At 61.1% G+C, this 22,528-nt stretch overlaps 1 protein-coding gene across 1 annotated transcript in view; it reads right to left on the bottom strand.

Moving 5' to 3' along the window:
* SDK1 (sidekick cell adhesion molecule 1) overlaps positions 1-22,528 on the bottom strand; it is an 888,340-nt gene that overhangs the window by 62,917 nt on the left and 802,895 nt on the right. Inside the window, exons 31-36 of the mRNA XM_045462082.1 lie at positions 20,208-20,409; positions 13,536-13,639; positions 11,275-11,345; positions 3,656-3,791; positions 2,122-2,181; positions 97-198 (exon numbers count right to left, since the gene is read on the bottom strand). Of these exons, the coding sequence (XP_045318038.1) occupies positions 97-198; positions 2,122-2,181; positions 3,656-3,791; positions 11,275-11,345; positions 13,536-13,639; positions 20,208-20,409 (675 nt within the window). The remainder of the gene's footprint in view (positions 1-96; positions 199-2,121; positions 2,182-3,655; positions 3,792-11,274; positions 11,346-13,535; positions 13,640-20,207; positions 20,410-22,528) is intronic.

Below are 22,528 nucleotides of genomic sequence, written 5' to 3'. Positions count from 1 at the left end.
GTGGTGACCTGGAAACCTCCCGTCCGCCAGCATCACGCTTGGCACCCGAGAGCGCCAGGCCAGGCCTCTCGGAGCTCAGGGGCGCTGGGAACTTACCGGCCTCGCCGACAAAGACCTCGACGGGCGCGCTGGCCGGACTCTCGCCGATGATGTTGTAGGCCGTCAGGACGACCTCATAGCGCCGGTATTTCTTCAGATCTACGGGTCAAAGGAGACAGCGGTCAGCTCGCCCGGGCCCGGGCCCATCTCCCCGCCTGAGAACCACACCAAGGGGGCGGTGCCACCCGGGAGCCGCGGGGGCACGTCACGAGCGTTTCCTTCCTCCTCCTTCCCTGGCCCGGGACTAAAGGTCACCCTGTGCAGCAGCAGAGACCCGTCCCACTTGCACTCAGGGTAAAGGCAGCAGCAAGGCCCCCTTCAGAGGAAAGAATCGAGGTGACAGAGTGTGACGTGGGCTTTGCCGCTGGGTCCAGAATCTCTCTGTAAGAACTGACAGAGTGAGACCGTGGTGGTTAAAAAGGAAATACATTGGCCTCGGAGTCTTTAACAACCACATCCTGGGAAGAGAAGGGTGTGCGAAGCCACATATATAGGATTACACAGGGCAAGCGGCAAAAGCAGCCGACCTTTGAGCCAAAACATTCTGGAAGGTTCTCCCGCTGGTGGATCTTGTTTCGTCACAGCCTGGCTTTCCTGAAGCCCAACGTGCGGGTCTGACCCCCTGAGTGAGTGGTGACTCGCGCCAGGCTTCGCATCGTGCCTCCTAGCGAGCCGCCAGTCAGCAGAGGTTCGGAGCCTCAGGACGCCGAGTTCCTTCCACCCCAGCCTCACAGAGGTGCCCACCGGGCCCAGCAGGGGCCTCTCCCCCACTCTCAGCCTTGCTGAAGCCCTGATGCCTCGGAACCCACCGCCATAGCTTCTTAGTCTCCACCCCGGGACCGTGGGGCTCTTCAGCGTTACCTGAGACAAGCCAGGGCGTATGTGGACAGGGTGTAGTGGGGCCCCTCTCTCGCTTCAGAACCCAGACTGAAAAGGCCGGAGCGAGGTCCGGCCAGGAAGCCTCATCTCTGGAACCCGGGCTGCACCTAACCCTCTGAGCTGATCCTCAGCCTGGGACGTATTACGTGCACACGGGGAACCAGGCAGTAGATGGGGACGCGGGGCAGATGACAGACGATGGGGTGTGTTTGGGGCGCAGTGTGGAGGAGGAGAAAACGGCTCGCCTGAGGCCTGCCCGGGCACTACTGGGATGCGATGGGATGGCACTGGTAAGCCCTGGGAGAGCACCCCCCTTGTACCCACATTCCAGTCCAGGGAGGCTCCCTGCACGGAAGGGGGTCCCATCGGGGGCCCCCTCGGCCCCACATTTGGACCGTGAGACCCTCTGAGGACCAGGAACACAAGGGCAAGTGACGTGGTGCCACCAAAGGGAAGGGGCGATGGACGGACGGATGGCCAGCATGGGCTGAGTGCTCGCGGTGGGGCGCCGCTCAGCCTTGGGGAAGGAACAGTGTCTCGAGCAGGCTCCGGCAAGCACCGAGCTCCAAGGGGAAGAGGACAAGGGCTGTGTGGTTTCGCTCGTATGTGTCCCCGAGGGCTCAGACGCAGGGCCAGAAAGTGGAAGGTGGGCGCCAGGGGCTGGGTGGGGGGACGAATGTCCACTGGGGACAGGGTCTCACTGTGGGAGAGAAAGGAGCTCTGGAGGCTGGCGGTGACGGGCGCACGCGGTGGGAGCAAGCTTACGGCTCCTGAGCCTCATGTTTCCCAACCGCTAAGACGGTAAATTTTATGGATATTTTACCACAGTCAAAAAAAGAGGAACAAGAAAAGGCCACAGGGAGCCAGACGGGAGATCTCGCTCAACCTGACTTTCCTTTCCGTCCCAAAGTCAAAGACCCGCTGTCAGGAAAACCCCTTCCCAGCCTCAGTTTCTAGAAGTTTCCTTTCCTGTCTCCCTGATGGTTTCGGTGTGTTGAGAACAGCGTTTGAGAGGGGAAACTCCGGAAATTAGAGGCGTTAATCCAAGCTGCTTTTCACTGGGTCCACCGAGAGGCCAACTGGCGCTGGCCCCGGCCTGCCCCGCGGTCACAGCGCCTCCTGCTGAAGGCGGCATGCACTTACGTGTTAATTCATACGTCGTTAACGTGGAGCTGCTGTTCACGGTCTTGAAGCTGCTTTGGGCTATTAGGGGCGAGCAAGGCAGAAAGGCAGTTAGCACGCGGGGAGCGGTTATTGCAAACGACGGGCCGCGGAGACGGAGGGGACGGCGCCTCGCTCGGCAGCCGCTGTGCCTCCCACGCTGCCCGCCCAAGGGCCACAGAGACCACGCCGCCGCCTGAGCACTTCCTCGGGGCTCACCAGGGCAGGGGGCGGTGGGGGGGGGGTGGCCAGCACTTCTTTCTTCCTGCGACAGCCAGGCACCCGGCCCGTGACAGGTGGGGCCTGCGCTTACCCTCTGATTAAACGCATCGGATTAGAATCTGCCACAACAGCACAAACACCACTAGAGGAGACGGGAGACGGGCTTCTCCCAGGGTGCCGATTCTTCCAGACGCCCCACGGCAGGTACGGCTGTCGGCCTGCCTGTGCTCAGGTAAGAGTCCCGCTCTGATGCGGGCCGGCAAGCCACAAACCAAGAGCACAAACCAAGGACCCAACCACATCCTGGCTCCTTTTATTTGGTTGTTTCGAATCTGCTACAAAGCCCGGGGGGTGACGCTGTCTGGCCATCAGCAGGGAACACCTGTGGGGTGGGGGCGGGGTGGCCAAGAGCCTGGGCAACAAATGCCACTTCTTCCTGTCAGCACCACGCCTGGGGCGGGCAGCCTCGAGCCACTGTGGGTCCACGGCCCCGCGACCCCTTGGTGGCCGGTGGCAGACAGTGGGCATGTGGTCCCCGAGTGGCACGCTCTGAAGCCACAAGGAGGTTGAGGGGCCAGAAGTAACCTTCTGGGACACCATCTGGGGGACGCCTTCTGACCCCCTTCTGAGAGAGGAGGATGGGAGAGAGCAGCGGCCTTTCCAGAAGTTCCAGAAGCTGCCTCTGCCACTGTCGCATCCAAGTCCTAGCCCGAGCCAGGGGTACCGGGAGCAGGGGTGAGCAGGCGGATGGGCCCCGGGAGAGAGGAGGCGCCGCTCCACGCGAGGGCTGTGCGTGCACCGAGGCCGGGGAGCCCCCTGACTGGACCCCATCGGGCAGCGGCCAGCGGCACGATACCCCCGGAGGGCCCGGCAGGTCTCCTCCCTCCCGGCCACACCCCACCAGCCTGACGCAGCAGGGGCTTGGGTGAGGCCATCCAGGAGCCCCTCAGCTCTTCCTGCCTCCTGACCATTTAGCTTTGCAGGGGCCCTTGTGAGTCACGCCTTCCCTGGTGTCCTCAGTGAAATCCGTCTCCGGGGCAACCTATCTCCCGGGACTCCTGCTCGGCGAAGCCTCCCCGGTTACCCTCCCCATGTTTTCCACGGGCCAACACCTCTCTGCATGCCGGGGCTGCTGCAGGGGCCCGTCCGCCCCAGTGGCTGCGTTCACCGGAGGCAAGTGGCATCTCCCACCATGCCTTGCATGCAGAAACACGCACACTGGTCACCCGGGGCCCTCGCTGCCCGCCCGGGAGCAGGCGGCGGTGCCTCCTCCGGGAAGGGGAAAGCGTCTCACCTGTGAGCTCGGCCCGTAGAGCCGAGGGCGTTTTGAGCGTCTTGGAGGCCGTGGCTGAGGAGGCCTCGGACTCCAGCTCCCGGTAGTAGATCCGGTATCCCTGGAGGAGGCCGTTCAGGCTCTCGTCTCTCGGAGGCTGCAAATACATCACGGTCAGCCCACCGGAGGGGTCTGGCGGCCTCGGCTTCAAGTTGAGCCAGCCAACAGCACTGGGGGGGGGGGTGTCACTGATTCAGACAGGCGGCTCTTGGTTATTTACGAACAAAAGGGCCAGTGCCACATTCACGCAGAGGAGCACAGGGCACCCTGAGGCAGAGGGCCAGGCTGTGGAGCCTTCTCTGAGGGCCCAGGTTTTCTGGTGCTGGTGTGTGGGCACCGGGCCTCGTGACCCGCGTGCAGCAGCCTGTAGGAGCCCCCGTGGGCAGGGACCACGCCCAGGTCGCAGAGGGGCGAGGGAGCTGCCCGTTGCCTGGTGAACCCGGGACTCATGAGAACTACGCATGCAGCCCGGCTCTGCCTCATCCACGGGTTGACCCCACCCTGTCCCTGATGGCCACCTGGGCTTGTGGCAGCCTCACTGCCCCCCACCACAGGCTGCTCTGCATGCCAGGTCAGCCCCACTCTGCCCTGACTCAGACCTAAGCTGGGGCCCCTGGGCGTCCCACCCCAGCGTCTGCTGGCATGTGACGGGCCCAGGGTAGGCTGGGTGCCCATCGCCCTTCAGACACCCCGTGGAATATGAATGGCGGTAAGACAGGCCCTGGGCTCAGAATTTCACCCACACTGGGATCCGCTTCTCAGCCAAGGCCCAGCCCACATTCTCCCTCCCGTCAATTTCTGTCGATTAACGAGTATGGGGACGGCTGTAGCAGCCATCGTGCCGGCCAGGGGGCCAGGGGCTCTGGTTCTGGTGTTTCCTCTGGGATACTCAGCAGATAAGGACAAGAACCACCCAGGCTGTGGCCAGACAGACGGACAAAGGGCACCCCAGGACCCCTGGCTGCAGGGTCACGAAGTCTGTCTGGGGACAGGGACGCAGGGCGATTCCCCGTGACTCCTACACAGGCACTGTCTATAAGATGTCACCAGCGCCTCAGGAAACACTGTCCTGGTCCCAGAGTAGAGGCCACAGCTTTGTTGTAAGAAAACCCCATTGTCGTGGTGGGTTGAACTGTGTCCCCCAGAAAGACACGTTGGTATCCCAACCCCCATTACCTGTGGGTGCCGCTTTCTTTGGAAACAGGGTCTCTGAAGACGGCGAAGGTAAGAGGAGGTCATATTGCAGTAGGGAGGGCCCCAATCCAATGACTGGTTTCTTTTTTGGAGGGCAATTTGGCTTTATTTATCAAAGTTTTCAACGTACTTGCTTTTTATTCCAGCAATTACACTCTTAGAAATCTACCCTACATAAATGTTTGCAGAAATGTAGTCCTGAGTCCTAGAGATACAAGCTAAGGCTACCAGTCCCCCCAAACCCCAAAACAAAGTATCTCTGGGTCTTTTCAGTGACACCCAAAGACAACAAGACGACCTTCAAGCCTGAAGGTCACTGGCAGCAAAACGGCCTGCAGATGTAATCGTGCACTTTGGACTGATGAACAGGTATTACGATGGTTAATTCACACAGGGAGCCTGAGCGTTCAACGTTATCTACTCGGTAAAGTTGAAGACAAAGCATGTTTTAGGAAGCAATTTAGAATCCCGCAATCATTTGATAAATACTGAGACGACACAAAGGTCCTTATAAGAGGAGAGAAATTTGGACACACAGGGAGAGCCTCGTGTGTGCAAGGAAGCAGAGACTGGAGTGGTGTGCTGTGATATTGTGACCCTCAAGAAAAATGTTTGTTCCTTCAGAAGGACAAAATCTGCTTCTCATATACGTGTCTTTGTCCAGAGCGACAGAGGTATCTTTTGTCACGCGAGTGAGGTGACACTTGGACCTCACCCAGGGAAGTGTGATCAGAGGGTGGGAACTTTCCGGGGGGAGCAGGGGGGACCTTTCCCCCCCGACTTCTGGGGAAGGGAGAGGGACCGGAGGTTCAATCAGTCACCAATGGCGACTATGTAACGAAGCCTCCATAAAACCCTAGAAGATGGGGTTCGGAGAGCTCCTGAGTCAGGAAACATGCTAAGATTTGGGGAGAGGGGAGCACGTGGAGAGAGCCTGGGAGCTCCGTGCCCTCCCCCACACCTGGCCCTTGGCACCTCTCCCACCTGGCTGTTCCTGAGCTCTACCCTTTCACAATAAACTGGCAGCTCGTAAGTAAAATGCTTCTCTGAGTTCTGGGAGCTGCTCTAGTCAAACCCGAGGAGAGGGCTGTGGGAACCTGACTGAAAGCCGACAGGTCAGAAGCACAGACGATCACCTGGCACTCGTGACTGGCCTCGGAAGTGGGGGACAGCCTTGTGCGACCGAGCCCTTATCTCGTGGGACCCGATGCTCTCTCCAGGTAGAATCAACTTCAATTCCAGACACCCTGCCGGTGTTGGAGAATTGCTTGATGACGCGGGGAAGCCTCCACACACACGCTTCGGAACTGGATCCAGGAACGCGTTGGTGCAACTACAAGCTAAGGACCGCCAGAGGTGTCGGCAGCAACCGGAAGCCAGGAAGGAAGCTGACGCCTTGGCTTTGGCCCTCTGGCCTTCAGAACTGTGTGAGAATTCATTTCTGTCATTCAAAGCATGCGGGGTGGAGTAACATGTTGCGGCAGCCACGGGACATTAGCACATCCTTGCCCCCAAACTCTCTCAATGCAATTCTTACTGTCTGAACCCAGGGACCAGAGGGATTCGGATGCTCTGATAATCCTGTTCTATTTCAACCCTTGCTACCCACAACCCAAAGAAACCAGGCAGATTTGGAAGATGCAGTATCCCGTTGTCCAGACTCTCCAACGGCATAGCTCACGTAACTCATAATGATGTAGCTAGCCACGGCATACACGCAGGCCTGTACCAGAGGGACACGGCGTGCCCGGTATATTCAGGATGTTTTTGAACACGAGAAAAGCTCGCGTTAATTCACATGCAGGCTGCCTCCCTCACAGCCCCAGTGTGACAGTGACAGCTGACAGCTGCAGGGGTAATCTGACCTCTGACCTCTGCAGGAAGGCTGCAAAGGCCCCAGGACCTGACTGTGCAGGTGCACAGGCCAGAGGCACAATTGCTTGAGGGTAATTCGCTTTTCATGGAGAGAGAAGCCGGGGTTTAGGGAGACTGGCTTTCACTTGCCACAATTATCAACGAGCAGGAAGTTGGGAGTTTGGGAAAATAAGTGTCCTCCCTGGGGGCCAAGTGGGGTTCTCCAACAGGCAGCAAATACCCCGCCCACGGCATCTGTGTCCACACACATCCCGGGCTGTGTCCACACCTTCCCGGAGGGGAAGGGCCGAGGCCACCCATCCTGGGCGCACGAGCATTTCTAGCCGAGGAGGAGAGGGTGGTCTCCAGGTGCAAGCAGAGGGAGCCAAGCCCACGTCCCACAGGCACAGCCGCTACCCGCGACCGGGCAGGACCCACGTGTGGCAACAGACTCACTGGCGGCTGCTCCCGAAATGCCCTGGCGCGGCCCTCCCTGCAGGAGCCATCTGGGCTTGGGGAGGGGACAGGTGACCATGCAGCCCGGAGGGTAGCCTCCTTAAGGCTGCAACAGGTCCTGGCCGCACAAAGGGCAGGCTCCATGGAGACTCCGGGGTCTGCCGCACGGGATGCTGAAATGGGTTTAACCACATTTTCTATTCCTGGAGTCTGGAGTAAACCCATCTGTCATTTGTGAAAGAGGCCTCTACGACTCTGGATGTCCTGGGAGGCATCTGTAGGGCAGCTCCATGCGACACACAGAAAGTTCCAGAAGCCATGGGCTGAGTTCAGGCTCTGGAATGGAGTCTTGGCTCCTAGCAGTGTGTGCCTGGGCCGGTTGCTCAACCTCCCAGCCTCAGTCCCGTCTCCCTAGCAGGTGGAAGCCTGGCGACACTGCGTAGAGCCTCCTGTGACTCTGGCCAGAAGGTTCCCTTTCAGCCACAGACCTGCTTTTCCAGCCCTCGGCCCTGACCACACCGCGCCTGTAGTTTGCGATTCCACGCGGACTGGAGGCAAGGCCACGTCTGCGTCTTTTCCTTTCTATTTCCCCACTGCACCCGTGGCAGGCTCTGGTCACAGCAGGTGCTCGCTCCGTTTGCTGACGTCCCAGATGACCCCATCGATGGTTAGTTTCATCCTGGACTGGCCGCCTGTCTGGGAGATGCTCGGGCCCCGGAGGCCCTAGAAAACCTGGTTCTGACACGCCTCCCTTTGAAGCCTGGTGCTGAGTCCCGGTGGCTGTCACACCTCTGAGCCTTTGCTCTGTCTGTGCGTGATGCCCGGATGCCCATCCCTCTGCCTTCTTTCTACCTGGGGTGGGGGCAGGGAGCGCTCATCCTGCAAGACACAGCCAGAAGCCCCCTCCCGGCCCCCCTGACGAGGGCCGACCGCCCCCCTCCACGTCTTCCCACGAATGCGTCATAGGGCTCAGCCCGGTAAACGGAAGGTCCTCGAGGTCTTGACTCGGTCTTGTCCGCCCCTGAGTGCTCATCACCCTATGCAGGAACCGGTCCTCTGCAGGTGATGGAGAAAAGGAACAAAGCCAAGACACGTCCTGGGGAGGCCCCACTGCCCGCTGTCCAGGCGGACTCACCGTCCTCTTAGGAAGGCGCCCGTTCCAGCACCGAGTTCACCCTGTGCTGAGTCCAACGTGCACGATACGATCTATTGCCGAAGAGGGTGTTTTTCTGCTCAAAAATGGCCTCAACCTCCACTTAGAGAAGTCTGCGGCCACACAAAGCCAACCGCATTTGTGACAGACAACAGGAGCCCCCGGAAGTTTCAGAACAGCCAGCCTGAGTGCTGCGACCGATTCAGAAGCGTGTCTATTATGAGCTACACTCGGTGTGGACACAATACCATCGCTGTCTAGAATAGATGCTCAAATCCTTAGATTTCAAACAGCACTGGACCCCATGAAAGGCAGAGATCGATTATCCTACCAGGAAAAATCAAACCTGACAGATTCGACACAGGGGCCACTCAAGTGGGTCAGCAGCCTTGAAATTACAGGCGGCGTTCGCATTTTTAAACAAATTACTGGGGGAAAAAAAAGGGTTTACAGGTGAAACGTTTCATTTGGAATGCAAATCTATATTTAAACGGAGTCTCTTTGTTCTCTTCGCTCTAATTTAGTAAATTACTCATAATTTTAATTATACTTCAATTGCCTGGCAGTTGACAGGCATTTATTTCTACAATACATCGTATTGACCACCTCCTGCTCTGGGCTTCTGGCAATTAGTTTGTTCTACTGGGCTCTGAACAGGGACAGCCGATGGCCACACATGCCAAGTTCCTTTGGTGCAGCTACCCACCATCCACGGAGCCGTCCAACCGCAACCGAGGGGCGCGGAGCCCCGCGCGCTCGGGGGTGGGGTGGGGGGCAGGACGGGGGGCCAACAGCTGCTGTGTGGTGGTGAGGGTGCACCCCAAGCCTCAGCGCAGCCTCGATCATAAAGGAGCCCACCTAGCGCCTGGCAAGCCAAATGGTGCGTCTACAAAGAACAAGCTCATTTTCTGGTAGAATTTAGCACGGCAGACAAGACCCATCTTTTGGCTGACTGAGTTAGTGGAGAGTGGGACACAGAAGCTCCCGGGACCTTGCGTTGCCATTCTGAACGTCTCCCCCCACCCACCAAAGGCCCTGCTGCAGCCAGATGTGTGGACACCTAACGGGGCTCGCATCAGAGACCTCGGAGGTCACCTTTGACCTCCCAGTGTTACAGAGGAGGGGCCTGGAGCCAGAGACGCCTGTCGGCATCACAGCGGTCCCCCCGCGAACTGGGGTCTGCAGACCAGAGTATTTGTCACTTAGCTGGGGCTCCGTGATGCGGTCCAGGGAAGCAGCTTCCCAGAGGCAGGCCCTCCGGTGAGGCCGGAAACTACAGAATGCCACAGCAGCCAATTTCCACTTTCACCGGATGACGTCTGGAACTATCTCCTGATCACCTTTAAGGGTTCCCTCACCCCTGGGAGGTGTCACTTAGCAGCAGAGAGTGAAGAAGGGCCCACAGCCTCTCTGTCAATCCCTGGAGACTACCGCGTGCTTACTGGAACCCGGGCTATGGAAGTCCGGCTCTCGTCCGGGGAGAGAGGCTTGCCAAGTTCCGCCTGCATGGGTCTCCTGGCTGTACTCCTCAGTCGTGGCCAACGTGCACGTGGGTGGTGCCGAGTGGCCGCGTGTGGGGAGGCAGCGGGAACCTTCGGCGGTCAGGAGCCACCACCCGAGAGCTCGGGAAGCCCCCTCGCGGCTGGCGACCACCCCCGACCCTGGTGTTCCGGGGCCTCCCGACTCGGTGCTTCTCTCCCTCTTGCTCCTTGCTGGGCTCCAGCGTGCCCCGTCCCGGCTGCTGGAGGCCATCCACTTAGGACAGGTTCCCCCGAAGGTCACCTCTGCATTTGCCCTCTCCCTCCCCACCCCTGCCCTTCATCTCCACCCTTTCCAAAGGAATCCCTTCCAGCCCTCCCTTCGTGCCAGCCTCTGCCCCCAGCAAGGCGCGGCCTCTCTCTCTCTCTCCAGGGCCACACCCAGACCATGGCCTCCTCTCGGTTCCGGCGTCACCTGGGTGCCTTCACCTCCAGACCCTCACACCGGCCCCTCTCCTCCTGCCGGCACTCTCCCGGACAGTCCCCTCAAGGAAGAAGCCCACGCCGCACAGACCCCCTCTGCGGACCACCGGTCGGAGGCAGACCTCACCTCACTGCGGCCACGAACACAGACTAGGGCACCGGGCCCCACCTCCCTACCCCACGACCCCCGGCTCCAGGCACTGCCCTCCCCCTCCTCAGGACGGCCGCCCCATTCTGGCCTCAGGAACCTCCTCGTTGGCTAGAGCTCCCACGATGTGCTCACCGCTGCCCTGGGCCCCTGCCCGGCCCGGCTCCAGCCCGGCTCGTGAACCCGACCCCCTGCCTGGCTGAGCCCTCTCCCTCAGACCTGGTCAGTTCCTCGGCACTTCTGCCCCTGTGTTATTTTTGTTCTCGATGCACGGTGTTGTTAGCAAAAGCACCGAAATTTTCCAATTTGGCAAAGAGGGGGCACAGTGTCCTTTCTATGTCCTAATACAGCGCTGTTTAGCGGCCCAAGATTATTTGATTATGTAGGATAGCGTGCCTTCATTTGACTCACTGCTCATGAAGACGCAGACCTGGGAGTAGGGAGGACTCCCCGCGGGTATCTTGTCTGGTTGCAAATGATTCTTGTAGAAAAGACACCTCCACAGGCTATGGTTTCACTGCCCTGTAGGACGCCACCCAGTTCTGTACGTGCCACGGAGGCCTCGCTGGGCCACCCTTCTCCAGATGCCTGGAACAGTCCGCCCTGACGCTGGGCACCAGCCCTGCCGTCCTGCTGGCCCTCCCCGGTGAGCTGCGTTCAAGCTCATTCCCACACGCGTGGCCATCAGGGAGCCCCGTGCACTGTGGCCCCGTCTGCACGCCAACCAGGTTGTTTCCTCTGACCGGCGACCCTGACGAGGGGCCCGGCCTCCGACAGTGGCGTAGGAAATACCCTGTGATTCCCTGGCCCTTACCTGCCACTGGATCAGAACGGAGGAGGTCGTGTGCGGTGTCACCGAGACGGAACTGGGAGGCTCTCCTGGAACTGGAATCCAAGAAAGAAGAAAGCCAGGGTTAGCTGGTCCGGGCTGTACTTGGCTGCCGTCCCGGAGCCAGCCCTCTCCTGGTGCTGGCGAGGACGCAGGGCCGGGGCCTGGCCGGGGCTTGGGAAGCGGGCCAGCCAGCAGCCCACCTCCCTCCCTTCCCTGTGGATGCCCTTCCCTGCCCAACTGCAAACGGGAAAGAAGGGACCGGATAGTGCCCTGCCCTTACCCCCCAGGCGGACCCACACAGAGATGCAGGGCGCGTGAGGCTCTCTTCCTTGGGAACCCTGCCCGGGGAGCCTTCCTGCTGGTTCCACATCTTCTCAGGGGCCCACAACACCTCCCTCGGGGAGAGCCATCAATTTTTTGAGGTGCGTAGGTCAGAGTGGCTCTGAACAGGACAAAAGATTGGGCCAGGCCAGAGTGCTCCCGTGCTCACGCACGAATGTGACTGTCACGGAGGGGTGTGACTGCTAGTGGCTGAGGGTTGTCTGCCCGTGGACGTGGCCCTACACGCTGGGAACTAAAACCTGCAGCCGTCCGCCACGTCCACCGCTGTGAGATCCTGAGGCCGTGCGTTAAGTGTTCACAAATGGTCACTGACTGGAATGATTTAGGCTGTTCTCCCCACCCCGTCCCACATGACTAGCCAAATCTCGGTCCCCGGGGTCACCTGCTCTGTGAGCCTGCTCTGTACCTGCCGGGGCACCCAGCCCCTGGGACATCAGCCACACCTCCAGCCCCCCATCCTGCCTTCTGGGGAGCTCTCTCCACCCTGCTCTCTGGCCTCTTGCTGGTCTGTCTTAAGTCGGTGGTGACCCTCATCCAGCTTTCTGGATCACACCCGACTACAATTTCTGGGGGGAGGGGGGCTCAACAGCCCAACCACCATAGTAAGAAAACGTGTCTCAGCAAACCATCCACACGTTGAAAACCCCCGTCCCTGGCCCAGGGCTCCCAAGCCCTGGAGTCTGAGAGTCTCAGCAGATCTGTGGTTCTGGAGACAATACAGTGCAAACACAATGAGAACCAACTGCAAAGAGAAAACTGCGAATCTCAGAAGAGGAAGACAACAGGACAGGTGCCTCAAAAGAAATGATTTAAATATCAAAGGATTAAGACAGGCCTTCGGGAGCCTGGAAGAGGCCTCGAATGTTTTTTTCTTTTCAGAACAGGCCAGTTCTGACTGAGCCCCGTAAGGGAGGCCGCGGGGTCCTGCTCACTGGCTTGCAATTTCCTGAGACTCCCTACAAAATCAGCTTGCTCTATTTGCTTCTTTTTGCCAAGAATTAATGCTTCGTCTCAAATAGCACCTGAGTTGTGTTAAACGTAAGATTAAAATATGAGCCAGAGAGATGACCAGCTTTTTGAGGGGCCTGTTCAGGCCGTGGGCCCCCTGGGCGTGCTTCTGGAAGCGTCCCGGAACGCCTCGGCCGGTCCTCCAGGGCACCGAGGCCGCATGCCGGTGAAGCTAAGCTCCCAGGCTATAAAAGAGGAAGACAGAAACTCTGGGAAGGAACCCAGCGCTGCTGCTGGGCGAGCGGAGGGCTCAGGCTTGCGGCCTGGGACGAGGGCTGCAGCACTGAAAGCGGGCCTGACCGCGGGGGCGGCGCTCCCGGCGGGACCTACACCGATGTCGCGGCTCTGGCCCGGGCCCGACGGGATCTGCACACAAAATCACACCAGCTCTTCAGCCCTGCTCCTCCGAGGTGGGAGGGAGCGGGTCAAGACCGCCTGGAGCTTTTAGGGGACCTCGCCCCCATCCTCCATGGCTTACCGGTGTGCTTTTGCCAAATGGCAAGACTGGGGAGTGGTTTGTGGATGAGAAAAACATGGGGACACCTCCGAAAACCCAGCCGCCCTTCGACATTTATTTTTAATGACTCCATAAATTATTCAATTTCTGGGTTGCTGATGGGTCGAAGAGGTTTGGAAGCCGATCAAAGAAACCCCCGTTCCATCTGGAAGCCCTTGAAGTCGGCTTCACGGCCACAGGCTGTACGGAGAGCTGGGAGCCGCGTGTTGCTGACTGAATTCTACTGCTCGCGCCACCGCCCTCCCTCCCGCGGGTGACCCCTTCCTGGCTCCAGATGAAAGCGGGGCCTCTCTCTGCAAGCCCGTGTCTTGGTGCCCAAAGGTGGCAGCCGGGAAGGGGCCAGCGTCCGCACCCGCCGGGGGCCCAGCCGGCTCACCGTCTTGCAGCGTGGTGACGGCGTCCGTCTCCGCACTGAAGTCACTGTCCCCGATGTCATTGGTGGCTTTCAGGCGCAGCTTGTAGGAGGTGAAGGGCCTCAGCCTGAAACACGGAAGAAGGCTGAGTCAGGCCTGAGCCCTTCCCCTCTGCCCCCTGCCCCGGGGCTCCGGCCGGAGTGAGTGGGCAGCTGGAGCAAGACGCCCCGGGGACCAGGGAGTGAGTCCTGCCCGGGGAGGGGCCCTCAGACTGCCAGCTCTGTCTGTCTGGGAGGGATTTCCAGACAGGAGGGGAGCCCGGAACTCCCTGGCCGGGAAGGCGGTTTTGCTTTGGGCTCCTCCGGCGGGGGAGGGGGGGAACCACCTCCTCCTATAATTAGACCCTCTCCTGCAGAGGAAATCAGTGCTCTCTGAGGGACTCGGAATTCTTCAGGAGGAGCTAATTACCACATCCCTCACACCATTCAGAGCGTGAAACCGGTCCTCCTAACCACATCCTCGCTCACCCGTACGTGTTCCTTTGTACAGGTCGGCGCTGGCCGGGCCCCCCCTCCCCGCCCCTCATCCCTGTTTATGCAGCCGGACGCAGTACCAGCTTCCCCCCGATTAACTGCACGGCAGCCCTGTGGGGCGCATTCGTGATGATTCCCGTTTCAAGGATGGGTAAATAGAGGCCCAGTCCCGTTAAGTCCCTTGCCCGCTGCCAGAGGGCTGCAAATGGCCCGGCCAGGGCCGGAGGAAGACCTTGTCATGAGGCCACCCCGTCCACTGTACCTAAGACCGAGATAATGCCAACTGTCCAAGGCGGGGAAACGTCCCCTCCCAGCCCCCGGCAAGGATTTACGGCACACTGCTGGCTGCCGCCTCTGGACCACCACCGTCCTTTCTTTCCTCCTTTCCTTCCCCCACATCGAGCAGTTCCGTGCTCACGGGGCTGGTGTGCTGAGCTCCGTACGTCGCCCAAGACTAGGACTCAGGACAAACTTCTGTGCAGAGGACACTGTCTTCGTCTGGTCCTCGGCTGGACTGCTCCTGTGGACGCCCTGGTGTCCGTCTCCCAGACCAGGAGAGTAGCGTGGCCCTGGGCTCTGCCCCTCCCGTCCCTCAGGAGGGGAGGTGTGGCCCACTTCCTCTGCTACTGGCAGGCAAAGCCCTCACCGCCTCTGAGCCGGTCCACTGTCCTCCCTCCCAGGCCAGCCTAGAAACCTGTGGGCTTCAAACCAAGCCCCGTGGAGCCTGGGAGGCTCCGAGGGGCCCTCTCGGAGACCGGGGTCCCCACACCCCCTGCGTCAGCCAACAGCGGCCCCGCTTCCGTCCGGCTTGCGAGTGGGGTCTGGGTAATGATGCCTAGAGGAAGGATTCTGCTTTTTCTGCGAGGTAACTACTGTCGGACCCACGGTCAGAAGAGTCCTCCTCTAGCCCTGTTTTCACGTTGCTCTCCCACCGAAGATGGTGGGACGGGACGACACTGCTTCTGTCGGCCGGCACAGGACACTCTTCCTTCAAGCCCCGCCGAGACGGGGCCTCGCCCTGCTGTGGCTGGTCCGCGACGGCAGGCCTGTCTCCCGGCCTCTCTGCACCCTGGTTCCACAGCTGGAAAAGTGGTGGGCGACCCTGCTGTGGCCCCGGCTGTCCTGGGGGTGCTCCTCTAATTTTAAGGTTTTGTTTTATTTCTTTGAGAGACAGAGGTAGACACTGGGCAGGGGAGGGGCAGAGAGAGAGGGAGACAGAGAGGGAGAAGCAGGCTCCAGGCTCTGGGCTGTCGGCACAGAGCCCGACGCGGGGACTGAACCCATGAACGCGAGATCGTGACCGGAGCCAGAATGGGATGCTTAACTGACTGAGGCACCCTGGCGCCCCAATCCCGGGGGTGCTTCTAAAGTGCCACCCTTAAGAATGATCTTTGCTCCTGCATTCTGGGGGAGATCTCCTCTATTAAGTTAAAATACACAAGTAACTTCCCATCTGTTCTTAGCTTCCTAGGAGCTATTTCATTGAATTCTGGTGCCAACCGTGAGCATTTCTCCTGTTTCCTGCCTCACTCACTGGAGGCCCCCGTGTTTGGATTAGCTTCTCCTTCTTGGACTAGAGGGCGGTGGAGGGCCAGCTGCCAGGAGCGTGCACTCTGGAACCAAACCGCGTGCACTCTAACCCGTTGTAACCTTGGGCAGGGTGACGTGCCGCAGGGGCGCCCAGGTCGTGAGGTGGGCGGGTGGATCACACTCAGAAGAAGCACGTGGAAGAGACTCTGGCACCCGGTGCGTGCTCACCAAATACAGGCTGTTCTCCTTATCATCACCGCCCTCTGGTACCAGCATATGTGGCCCCAGGAAGGGCCCGTCCCACCGTGCTCGGTGCCCGTCTGTCTCCTCATCTCCCCCGCCGTGATCTGTCATTAGCCGTTTCTTCCTTGACCACTGTCTGCCTCCTCCACCTTCAGGACTCCGTGGGGACAAGGACCGAGTTGGCCTCGTTTACTGCTGTGCCCCCAGCACCAAGAACAAGGCCTGGCACCTAGGAGGCGCTCGGTGAACGTCTATGAGTGGATGAATGAATGGATGGGAATGAACTAGTAATCTCCAAAGCGCCCTGGGAGGGTTGAACGCGTGTAACCATCAGCACGGCGTCCGGCACGCGGGAGATGCTCCGGAAATGCCCCTTGTCACCGTATGCAGAGCTTACGTTTACTCGGCGTGTTATATTTAGGCGCTTGGGTGGGGGCGGGGGGGCGCGGCTTACAGTCCGGGTTCCTCCCACCGACCTAGAGGCAGCGTCTCACACACAGAAGGAGCTCCCGAGATTCATTCATCCGTTTCGGTTGCAATAATGAAGCACGAGTCCTGAGGAGTTTAGACGTCACCTACCACTGCCTCTCTGTACTTAATACTACCTGTAAGGTACTGAAAACACCTATTAAGAACTCAGGATTTGCATCACAGAGAGCAAGGAATATCAAACCCCTGGATAATATCCTTGGCCAAATTTACCTGACTTCTCACATGGCTTTATTTTTAAAGATCACACAGAAGGAGGAGGAGGAGGAGGAAGAGGAGGGCAAAGAGGAGGAGGAGGACGACGAGGACGAGGACGAGCAGACCAAGAACGCAGTGGACATGAGGCCAGCGCACTGACTTTAGCGGAATCCCTGGTGTTTCACACCCTAACCCCTTCTGGTCGCGGTAGTTTGGGCTGGGTCCACGGTGTCCCCGTGGGGATGTGCAGAGGGATGGCAGGACGCATTATCACTGGATACGCAGCCATCGCCTGAGCTCACGTTGCCACCATCCCACCCTAGTGACGTCCGGAATGTCCGTGTGGCTCTGGGCTCGCGGACCTTCTCCTCCTGGACGGAACTGCATTTCTGTGGGCGGCAGTCACCCACCAGGGACCGGCGCTGCCTCGGTATGTCCCTCAGCCCAGCGCCACCCCTCCTGCTCCAGAGCCACGTCCTCTACATGTGGGGACGGCCCCTCGATGCAGACGGTTAAACTTTTTGCTTAGAACTTTTGTTGAGACTTTCAGGTCTTCTGGTCATTAGTGGATTTCATGCGATCGGCACAGGTAACATGTCAAAAGAATGTAAAAAAAGGAAGGAAAACGTAGCTACGAGAGCACGTGCCACGGGGCCGCGCAGAGCGCTGCTCTCTCGGGAAGGGGGCCGGTGGCTTGTTTCTGCTGATGGGCGGAGGGGGCCCATTTGGGGGCTGATGACCGCTTCTCCCACGGCAAGTCCAACTGTCCAGAAACACGGGGCCCCTCCTCTCCAACACGAAGTCCCGTGCACACCATTGGTCTGTTTGATTTCAGGAGATTCTCTGACAGGAAAGGCCGGTGGATTTTACCTTCCCCCTTTCTCCGGGATGGTCACACATGAAGTGGGATCGTTTTTATCCGCAAGCACATTCTAATTAAGCCGAGCACCAGCGCAGCAGAGTGGAGTTTACGAAGCAAGCTGGGCTGGCTCCGCCACACCCTCCCGACCCTCGGGGGGACTCAAGGCCCTGGGAGAGGGCAGCTAGGATGCTGTCCTCCGAGGGGCTGAGAGCTGCACCTCTCGGGTTCTGGGGCTGTCGCTCCAAGGGTAAGTGGGGTGCTGGCAGAAGTGGGGGATGGAGTGGGACTGATGGGGACTAATGGAGGCAAATCTTGGGGTCGCAGAGCTGAAAGGAACAGCGAGGTCACCCCTCCGTCTCTGTCTTTCACACATGAGGCAACGAGGCTCAGCGAGCCTGTGTGGCGGACCTTCCCAAGGCCCCGGCGCTGCCGGGCTCGGTGGACTTCGAGGGCTCGGCGTCTGGGTGATAAGACACCAACCGCAGGCCCTCGTGCATTAGCGGGACAGTCTGCGGCCGTGAGTTTGGAGCTACAGACCCAGCTGGCACCAGAGCTGAAGGGCCCCGAGGGCCTCTCTCTCTCGTGCGGAGAAGCGCGGCTTGTGTCTCCGCCTCTGCTTCCTCATCTGCCAAGTGTGGTCTGGACGCCTGCGGGCCTGCGACAGACACCGTGCGGAGCCCCGAGAAGGACAGAATGCCGTCTGGCGTGGGGACGACAGTGGCAACGACAGCGGCTTTGATAGTGACCGCGGTGAGGAAGGCCCCGCGGGAGCCCTGACGGTCTGAAGCCTCCAGACGAGGTCCCAGAGGTGAGCACCACACGATGCCACTCCCGCCTGCTCTTCCTACGATGAAAAGTGTAATCACAGCTGTAACCGTATCTAGTTTTCTAGACACCAGCTGGCCAACGCGCACGTCTGAGCCACCGCCGACCCTTCCGTGGGGGGCCAGGCCGCGCCTCGGGCCCCGCTGGACACACCCCTGGTTCTGGGGGCTGTTCATCCTCCCTTCCGGACTGATCTGGTGCTGCCTGCATCATGTGATGGGGGGGGGGGCGGTGTCACTGGGCCACGAATATCACTTGGGTCCCCGGCAGCTGGAGCTGTAAGCTGACGAGCTGCCCTCCTTCTCAGACTGCAACCCGCCCCGAAGGCCGTCTGCAAAGGGGACATTACATCTGGGGGCCACGACAGAGATGCTGGGAGACCCGTGCCACCTGCTCGGGGCAGCTCATGGATGTGCGGGGAGGACACACGCTCCCCACCACAGTCTGGGCCCAGCGCTGCCGGGACCCGCGTGCCGCCCACAGGCCGCACAACAGCGCGGAAGGGGAGCACTGAGGAGCTGCCCAAGACCGCCCGCGTGGCACCTGCACTGGACAGCTGAGGCCTCGGTCTCTGCTTTCCTGCGACGCCCCAGTGCTGACCATGCCCACGTGCGCATCACACACCACCTCGGTCACGTGCTCGCTCCCTGAACCCTTCTCTCCAGGCCTTGCTGTTGCCACCTGCTGGAGGCGGTGACGGAGCCACGCTCCAGCCCCCACAGCGCCCCGCAGCCTGCACTGTCCCTCCAGGGTTGGCGGGGGGTGAGGGTCGAGACTGCCGCAGGAGCCCCCACCCTGGCTGCTTTCCCTCCGCTTGGGTTCGGCCAAGGGCGGGAGCTGAGCCCCGCGGCCTGGCAGAGGGGGCGCGTCAGGATGCCGTGGCAGATGCTGGGGCCGCGGGCAAGAACGACTCTTCAGACCCCGGTTCTCACGCATAGAAAGGGGACGGCGGTCTCCCCCCACCGGCCCACCGTGCGGGTCTGATGAGAAACATGCGAAATCTCCCAGGACGGTGCCCAGAACCCGGGGTGCGGAGGCGCCGAGGACGCGGTGTTGGGTCTGAACGACGGCCAGCCTGGGAAATAGCATCTGGCCCTCCTCTGCCCTCCCGAGAGGGGCTGACCGGGCTCCTGGAACCCTGGGAGGCGGTGGGACGTGTTCCTCAGCGGCCCCCTCGTGGCCAGATGTGAGCTTCATGGAGAGTGACCGTGGCCAGCGCCACAGAAGGAGCACAAGGAAGATGTCGGGCCGGCTCCCTGGACAGGCCTGCCCCCCGATATCCCGGGGCTTCTGCAGGGCGGTGTGAGCAGTGCAGCCCGGGCCCACTGTGGGGACGTGGGGCCTGAGGTCACTTTTGAGAACCCTCACCTAGACGGTTACGGAGCCTTCCTCCCCCGCCATAGAGGGGGAGCCCTCGTCCGTCGCTGTAGAGACGGGTGTCCTTGACCCCACCGTAGAGGGGGGAGCCCTCGTCCCTCACACTGTAGAGAGGGGTGGGAATGGGAGAAGGGTCCTAAACGAGGCCATGGGAGCCAAGAGCTGAGCTGTGGTGGTCGGTGCTGCTCCCTTCCCCCCCCCTTGCCTGGCGGCTCACTGATAACTGGATACATGCGGGGTTCTCATCGTGCAGCGGGGACGCTCCATCACGAACGGATGACAGGGGTGGGAGCCGCCTGCCTTGCTGACTACGAGAGGGAGCACAAAGACAAGGTGCGACTCCTTCAGCCCGCAACACCCCTTCCCCGCGCCTCCCCTCCTCCACACCTGTGTCTTAGGGGGTTAGGCGCGGGGCCCACGCTTCCAGGCCCACGTCCCTGTCATCTGTGCCTCTTCCGTCCCCGGGGCCCGGGCTTGCAAACCACCTGCGCAGGGCGTGCGTAGAAGGCCAGACCCGGGGAGGCCCGAGTGGGCTCCAGGACGCGGAATCCTGGTCCCTGGCGGAGGGAGCGTGCGCTAGGAGCCGAGACGAGAGCAGGCGCCCGTTCCCCGGGGAGGGCCCTCCCGGCTCTGGGTACCTTTCGACAGCACAGGCCGTGGCCTCGTGGCTGATGGACGAGGAGTACGTGTGCCACTCTCCCCCCGGCAGCTCTCGCACCTGCACGGTGAAATAGCGGATGGGGGAGGCCCCGTCGCTGCCCGGGACCCACTGGAGCCGGAGGCTGCGAGCCGTCACTTCTGCCTGGGGCACCAGGAGCTCTCTGGGGGGCGCCGGCCGCTCTGCAACCCAAAGAGAACAGAGCAGGGGCACGTGAGAGGGCGCTTCTCCGGGAAGGCTCCGCGGGAGCACAAGCCTGGGGACTCGGCTCCCCACGGGGTCAGACAACGTGGAGATGATTGCCGCACGTGGCTCGAGACCCCGGCTTGCCCCCGGAACGCGGCACTGTCAGCGCAGACAGAGAGAGGTGAGCCCATATGTGCCCCCCACACGACCATCTCCGAATGACACCTGGGCTCTTGCGAGCACCTCCAGGCCCCTCTGATCTCGGGCTCAGTGCATCTGTCGTGCGGTGGCCGACCCGAGCCTGACACACGGCGGCGTCCAGCTCAGCATCCCCGGGGCCGGTCATTGCCGCCCTGCGCAGCGGCGACAGGGAACGCAGGGTGCACGGGGCCAGGACCCTGCTTCGGAGTGTGGATCGTTACCGTCCCGCGCCTCCTCGCCCATCGATTCCAACAGGGCGACTCCACACAGGGAGGAATAATTGTTTAATGGTTTATCATGAAAATTATTGATTCGGAGGAGAGTGCGTGGTGGGTAATAAAGCAGCGACTGACTGCGGGCCCTGCGGCGACGGTCTGGAGGAGCGCTTCCGTCTTACCCGGTCAGCAGTCCTCTCGCAGGGCTGGAGCTGGGGCTGCCCGCTTCCTCATACCCCCTTGCCCCTTGAGCACGGCTCCCCTGGGCAAAGCTTTGCTGGGCCCCCTCTCTCTGAGCCTAGAGCACGGAGGGCCTGTGGGCCCTGGAGGAAATCCGCTGAGCTCCGTGGAGCCCAGGCAGGTGGTGCGGGGGGTTGGGGTAGGAGCTGGGGTGTGGACCCCAGGCAGGTGGTGAGGGGGGTTGGGGTGCGGGCTGAGGTGTGGGTGAGGCAGATGGTGCTGGGGGTCAGGGCATGGGCTGGGGTGTGGACCCCAGGCAGGTGGTGGGGAGGGTCGGGGCATGGGCTGGGGTGTGGGTGAGGCAGGTGGTGTGGGGTGTCAGGGTGTGAGCTGGGGTGTGGGCCCCAGGCAGGTGGTGCGGGGGGGCAGGGCACGGGCTGGGGTGCAGGTGAGGCAGCTGGTGCGGGGGGTCGGGGTGCAAGCTGGGGTGTGGGCCCCAGGCAGGTGGAGCAGGGGGCAGGGCACGGGCTGGGGTGTGGGTGAGGCAGCTGGCGGGGGGGGTCGGGGTGCGAGCTGGGGTGTGAGCCCTAGGCACGTGGTGCGGGGGTTGGGGCGCGGCTGTGGTGTGGGCACACGTCTCCCACCCCAGCAACTCCGCTGTGAACCAGACCAGGGTGCCTCGTGAAGGGCACCCGTGTTAATGCCTCCACTTGGATTTAAGTCACATCAGACCGTTAGCAAACCTGTCTTTCCCCGTGCCTTAGAAAGTGCTGGATTTCCCTACAGGGCTGCACGGATTCTGAGGAAGGCGAGAGGCTTTGGGAGTGGCCCCCAGGGCCCGGGCTGCTTCGCTGGCACTGAGAGCGCTGGCCGGACCGCGTCCCGGACGGGATGAGCCTGCGGACCTTGGCCGCAGCTGTAGGAGGGGTTCTCCCGGGGCCCGTCCTCTGTACCAGGGCCCCGTGCTGGGGGCCATCGGATGGACCGCGTTTTGGGCTGACGGCGGGGCCCGCGTGTGCGTGGCCGTCTCCTCCACCTGCTTCACGCTCTGGAGGGCGCTCTGTGACCCTGGGATTTCTGTCCTCCAGTTAATAGCAGAGATGCTCGTGGGAGGAGGGGGCGAGCATCTCGGGGAGGCTGCAGCTGCTCTGGGGTGGGCGTCGTCATCTTTGGGGAACTGAGGCTCAGGGTTTGGGGTCACGGGACTCACAGACGGGGGGGAGGGTTCAGCCTTCGAACCTGCAGCCAGAGCTGCCAGGGTCAGAGGCCCGGAGCGGTGGCCCTTGGGGAGGAGGCTGCTGAGGCAGATTCCAGAGGGAGGCTCGAGGGCAGGGCCTCGGTGAGACGGGAGCCCGCAGTGGATTTCTGTGTCCACGCAAACCACTGGATCCGTCTGGGCCCAACTTCCTCTTCCACAGAATCGGGGCTTGCAGCGCTCTTGCCCCCAGGCTTGGTGAAGACAAACCAAGACGGTGCTTGGAACGGTGGAGGCACCCGTCCAGACAGATCTCCCTAGGAG

Source organism: Leopardus geoffroyi, chromosome E3, assembly GCF_018350155.1.
Source record: "Leopardus geoffroyi isolate Oge1 chromosome E3, O.geoffroyi_Oge1_pat1.0, whole genome shotgun sequence".
NCBI classification, from domain to species: domain Eukaryota; kingdom Metazoa; phylum Chordata; class Mammalia; order Carnivora; family Felidae; genus Leopardus; species Leopardus geoffroyi.
This window is presented reverse-complemented; position numbering and strand designations above follow the sequence as displayed.